At 45.1% G+C, this 6,026-nt stretch overlaps 1 protein-coding gene across 1 annotated transcript in view; it reads right to left on the bottom strand.

Moving 5' to 3' along the window:
• Window positions 1-631, bottom strand: part of Dbt (dihydrolipoamide branched chain transacylase E2) — a 32,698-nt gene extending 32,067 nt beyond the window's left edge. The window contains exon 1 of the mRNA XM_041660058.1: window positions 561-631. Coding sequence (XP_041515992.1) covers window positions 561-611 — 51 coding nt within the window. The 5' untranslated portion in view covers window positions 612-631. The remainder of the gene's footprint in view (window positions 1-560) is intronic.
• Between the last annotated feature and the right edge of the window lie 5,395 nt (window positions 632-6,026).

Below are 6,026 nucleotides of genomic sequence, written 5' to 3' on the forward strand. Positions count from 1 at the left end.
CCGTTACTGCTAAATGCTTGTGCGTGAGGGGGAACTGAAGGCAAACGGAGGTGGTAAATTGATAAAAAAAAAGTTGGAACGGCATGTAGTGTGGACCTGGGAGAGAAGTAGAACTCCAAGTGAATCTCAAACTAGAGGGCAAAGTTTTTTTCTCTTCTCTTCTTCCCCACTAAAAATTGCCTGAGGTCAGGTTAACAGTGCCTACATCTGACAAGGGGTGGGTACACAATAAATCCCGAAAGATTGTAGCTCTGGGTCTGCAGCGCCTGTGACAATGCCTGGCATCAAGATGCTCAAGCAAAGTAAGCAGGTGAAAGGCAGGGTTGTGGGCACCGCTGGGAGGAACGCTAATCGCCACAGGAGCGCGCCCAGGGAAGAGCAGAGTTTGTTCCCAGCCTCGCTGGTGCGCCACCTTCCCTACCCTTCTGTTTGCATGCATCTTTCCATCACTTACTCACGGGACGCGTGGCACTCGAAGAAGAAAGCAACGCACCACTTCAGGTGACAAATAACTGCTAAACCACTTCTTTTTAACGTCACACCCACTCAATCCTGCTTACCAGTCTGACAGCGTTCTGGCTCCAGGTCCCCAGCACACGCGTTGCAGCCATCTTACTCCGGAAATAGCCACCGGCCGCCCAGCTGGGAGAGACGCCTCCTCCAAGAGACCAATCCTGAGACGCGAGACGCACCCCCCTGAGCGGCCAATAGGAGCGAAGAAACGAGCCTCCCACCCAGCAGCCAACCGGGGCGCGAGGCGGGGCCGGTGGCAGCCCCAAGGCTCTGCCGAAGAGTATTAGCGGGAGAGGTAGAAGTGGGGGAGGAGGGAAGCTCAAACGGCCAGGTGCTGCTGTGCAAGTACACACGCATCAACAATCACCTTTTTAGTTCAGATAATGGAAAGAAATCACGTTTAGGGACTGCAGAGAGGGCTCTTGGAGAGAACCCAAGTTCAGTCTCTAGCACCCACATCAGGCGGCTCACAACAGCCAGGGGATCCGATGCCCTCTTCTGGCCATCTCTAAGCACCTGCACCACCTAGACACACCCAGGTGTGCACACACACACATACATAAACAATTTCTTTAAAAAAAATTAAAGGCACACAAGAAAGGGGACTCATCGAAGACTTGAGGAGTCAGTAGCAAAATGTCCTTCTTGGTGTTGCGCTGTAACGACACTGAAGGCAGAAAAATAGGACATTTCTATATTTTGTAGCAAGGTTCGGAAGGATGACCTTTTCCTAAGTCCATACTGGAACATTTCTCCATGACTAGCATCTCTTCCTCCTGTGAGTGTCCTTGAGGTTGTCAAATTGGCTTCTCACATCTAAAACAAACACGCCGTCACGTCGTCTTTCAGTCTTAGAGAATGTGGTGGTCAGAGGCAGCAGCCTAGCATGAGAAATGAGTCGCAAACCTATAACCTTTGAAGAAATGTCAAATTGAGCATAAGTGGAACCGTAAAGGGAACATCAGAAACCCAGCACCAGGAGGGTGCGCCTGGGGCCGCAAGGAAGAGATAGGGTATTGTGAATCAAAGGCCAGTCCGCCTGACCTACATGGTGAGATCCATTCTTCAAAAAACGAACAGAGCGAGAAACAATGAGAGGGAAGCAGAGCTTTCTTCCATAAGCGGTGTATATAGAAATGTACACATTTACTGTACAAATGTCAGTGACATCCAACTGTTCTTGTTCCTTAAAAATCTGTACCAATGTCTAAGGGATTAGAGGGAATAAGATGGGGGAGAAAGCAGAGGCAATATTTCCTCAGCATTGGAAAATCAGTGGTTGCTAAACAATAATCCCAGGCTTTTCACAACTTGCTTAACTGCACATGGACACACCATTTTACCAGTCAGAGTAACACGTACAGCTACCGTAGGCGATAAGTATGAAACATTGCCTTTATTAGAAATTCTGCAATAACAGGATGTGCTGGCGCACGCCTTTCATCCCAGCGCTTGGGAGGCAGAGGTAGGTGGATCTTTGTAAGTATGAGGCCAGCCTGTTCTACAGAGTGAGTTCTAGGACAGCCAGGGCTGTTACACAAAGAAATCCTGTTTCAACATACACACACACACACCCAAAAAAACCTCTGCAATAATCAAAAGAACTTAATTTTTAAAAACTTTTTGCATTAAGCTTTCTATAGGCACACTGAATAGACTTAATCCCACATGCTCCTGCTTATGCAATGAGAGACAACAGTTGTTCCTATGAAGTGACTGAGTTCCACCTGACTGATAACTATATAACCTTCTCTTAGGTCTCCCTTAACTCTTTCTTATTTCCAAGAAACAACTAGGTTACTTCTTAACTTTATCATTATATCTCAGTAGATACTGTTCCCATATCTGATTGTGTTCTTATCTTTGTGCCCTTGTTTTGGAACCTACTCACTAGATCAGAATGGGTACCTCTAACAAGCATCAAGTGACGCAATTCTTGACCAGCCAATGGCGGTTTTGGTTAGTAGACTGGGAGTGAGAGAAGGAGGAAGCAAGGGAGAAAGGAAGGGAGAGAGAGACAGAGACAGAGAGTAAACCTAGGATCTTGTGCAAGCTAAGCAAGCATGCTACCACTACCATCGAGTCTCAGCCCCAGCTATCTGCCTGTCTATCTACCATGTTTGAGACAGGATTTCTATAAGCTGTCTGGGTGGCCTTGAGCTTACGATTCTACTTTCTCAGCCTAGTTAGTAGCTAGGATTACAGGTGTGAGCCACCAAGTCCAGCTCAGCCCCCTCCCAGAACCACCTCTGTCCCAGCACTAAAATGACATTTGAAATGACAAAAAAAAAAAGGAATTTTGAGACAGATAATGTTTATTTTCAACTGTAACTTAGATAATGCTAGATTGCTTTGCAGTGTGATTATACAAAATAATTTGTGTAATACCTGTATATGGGAGTATTGTTTCTCATTTGACAGACTTAAAAATATTTAACTATAACAGTGTTATGGTATTAATTTAAAGCTTCTTAATTTATAAGTTGGGCAGGTCTAACATGTATTGGTTCTTTCTTTTTTTCTGTTGGCTTTTTTTTTTCAAGACAGGATTTCTCTGTGTAGCTTTTTGAGCCTGTCCAGGCACTCACTCGTAGACCAGGCTGGCCTCAAACTCACAGAGATCCGCTTGCCTCTACCTCCCAAGTGCTAGGATTAAAGGCGTCTGCCACCACCGCCTGGCATTTCTCTTGTTTTTGTTTTTGAGACAGTCTCACTATGTAGCCCTGGCTGTGCTGGAACTGGTATGTACACCAAGCTCCCAGAGACTACCTGCCTTTGTTGATGAAAGACATGTACCACCCACACCTACCCTGGTTATTGATTTTTCAAATGCTTCCTTCATGCTTTTAACCTTTTCCCTTATTTTCTTATTAATTCTTTTTTTTTATGGATATGGTTTCATATGGCATCCCCTTTCCTTGAATATGTACCATAGTGGCCAAAATAGGACCCGTTGTGCCTACTAGGCCGACTCTACCAACTGAGCTGCACTCCCAGACCTCCGGGTGATTTTTCTCATTGACTTGAGTAGTGCTCTCTAAACTATGCAATAACTTCTGTAAAGCTGCGACTCCATGCTGCTTTTTTGGTTTGACAATTTCCAGTTCTCATATACACAATAACCTGAGAGCTCTAACTTGAATGATCTTGTGGGGTTTTGCTTGTTTGTTTGTTTTGGTCTTTCTTTTTCATGACATTGGTATTATTTCTGATTTGGGACTGTTGTAAATAATGCTGCTTTTGACAGACACAAAAGACAAAAGCCCTGGCTGTTCTGTAGACCAAAACGGGCTTGAGCTCAGAGATCTACTTACTTTTGCCTTCAGAGTGCTGGGATTAAAGGGGTGCACCACCACACACAGCTGGTGTGTCAAGTCTTGAGTCTATCAATTTGTCTGAACTTAAGCTTTAACTCCAACTAGAGATCTGGGGATTCTTTAACTTGACTCACATTGCTTTGTTATCCTGTGTCATCTTATGTAATGTTTACAATTTCTCAGCTCATCATTTTTTTTACTATGTCTCAGACTTCCCTTTGGAGACAACTTTTATTTCTGAAGCGCACATGTTTAGGGTTTTGTTTTGGTTTTTGGTTTCTGAGACAAGGTTTCTCTGCGTAGCTCTGGTTGTCATACAACTTGCTCTGTAGATTAGGCTGGCCTCAAGATCAGCGATCCCCCTGCCTCTGTTGAGTGCTGTGATTAAAGGCATGTACTACCAAGCCTGACTGAAGATCTGTTCTTTGGAAATTCACTTAGAATGTATATCTAGAGCTAGACCTGGATCCCCGACTGGTCAAAGACAGGAACACCAACCCCAAGCTTTTATTGTGGTCACCAGCATAGCACTATACAAGCTTATTATTATTGTAAGAGTTATTAGGGCCAGAGCTGATGTCCCGGAAACCCTAATGGGCGAGGCTCAGCCACACATCTGCAATAAACCATTCTAAGAGACTAAGAAAGGAGGGGGAGGGGACGGGGAGAGAAAAGGAGGGAAGGAGGGAGAGAGATAGTCAGTGTAGTCACATTTGGATGAGATAAGGAATGAGAAAATCTAATGACCCTTGTGATTGGTTGAATGAATATGGCCCCCAAAAGGAGTGGCACTATCAGGAGGTGTGGCCTTGTTGCAAGTGTGTCACTGTAGGGGTGGGCTTTGGGTTCTTCTATGCTCAAGCTACTTTCAGCGTCACAGCCCATTTCCTGTTGCCTTTTGATCAAGATGGCGCCAGTACCACATCTACCTGCATGCCACCATGTTCCCTGCCATGATGATCATAGACTGAACCTCTAAACTGAAGCTGCTACCTCAATTAAATATTTTGCTATATCAGAGCTGCTGTGGTCATGGCGTCTCTTCACAGCAATAGAAATCCTAACCAAGACACCCCCCAAGTTCATCTTTGTAGTTTAGGTTTGAAGTAGATGGCTGGAAGTGTGTATAGCTAAGCAGTTCCACCAAAGTATGGTTCTGCCCATCACCGATGCAACATGGTCTCAGATTTAGTCTCTCCTGCAGGATGGTCTGATGAATTGTCAGAACTGTGTAAAATCTCTTCCTTGCAGACAAATTCTCTCCCTGGCTGGCTTTAGCCTCCTTTTTCCAGCACGAGATTCCCAGGAGAATCTCAGTTCCAAATGTCTCTGTAGACTTTACTTATTCCTGTAAGGTCGGTTACAATGTTATCTATAGTTTATTGGCTAGTTTCTTTTTTTTTTATCAAGTCAATTACATCTTTGAGTGTTTACTTCTCTCTTTTTTTAAAGTTTATTTATTACGTATACAGTGTTCTGCCTGCATGTTTGCCTGCAGGTCAAAAGAGGGCATGGGATCTCATTACAGATGGTTGTGAGCCACCATGTGGGTGCTGGGAATTGAACTCAGATCCTCTGAAAGAACAGCCAGTGCTCTTAACCTCTGAGCCATCTCTCCAGCCCTCTTGGCTAGTTTCTTTCTTTTTTTTATTCAGTGGGTATGATTTTTTTAAATTTATTTATTTATTAAAGATTTCTGCCTCCTCCCCACCACCGCCTTCCATTTCCCTCCCCCTCCCCCAATCAAGTCCCCCTCCCTCATCAGCCCGAAGAGCAATCAGGGTTCCCTGACCAGAGGGAAGTCCAAGGACCACCCACCTCCATCCAGGTCTAGTAAGGTGAGCATCCAAACTGCCTAGGCTCCCCCAAAGCCAGTATGTGCAGTAGGATAAAAAACCCATTGCCATTGTTCTTGAGTTCTCAGTAGTCCTCATTGTCCACTATGTTCAGCAAGTCCGGTTTTATCCCATGCTTTTTCAGACCCAGGTCAGCTGGCCTTGGTGAGTTCCCGATAGAACATCCCCATTGTCTCAGTGTATGGGTGCACCCCTCGTGGTCCTGAGTTCCTTGCTCGTGCTCTCTCTCCTTCTGCTCCTGATTTGGACCTTGAGATTTCAGTCCCGTGCTCCAATGTGGGTCTCTGTCTCTGTCTCCTTTCATCGCCTGATGAAGGTTAATATTCAGGAGGATGCCTAT

This window comes from Microtus oregoni, unplaced genomic scaffold (assembly GCF_018167655.1).
Source record: "Microtus oregoni isolate MIOR12 unplaced genomic scaffold, Mior012 000000F_ref0000247, whole genome shotgun sequence".
Taxonomy (NCBI): Eukaryota; Metazoa; Chordata; class Mammalia; order Rodentia; family Cricetidae; genus Microtus; species Microtus oregoni.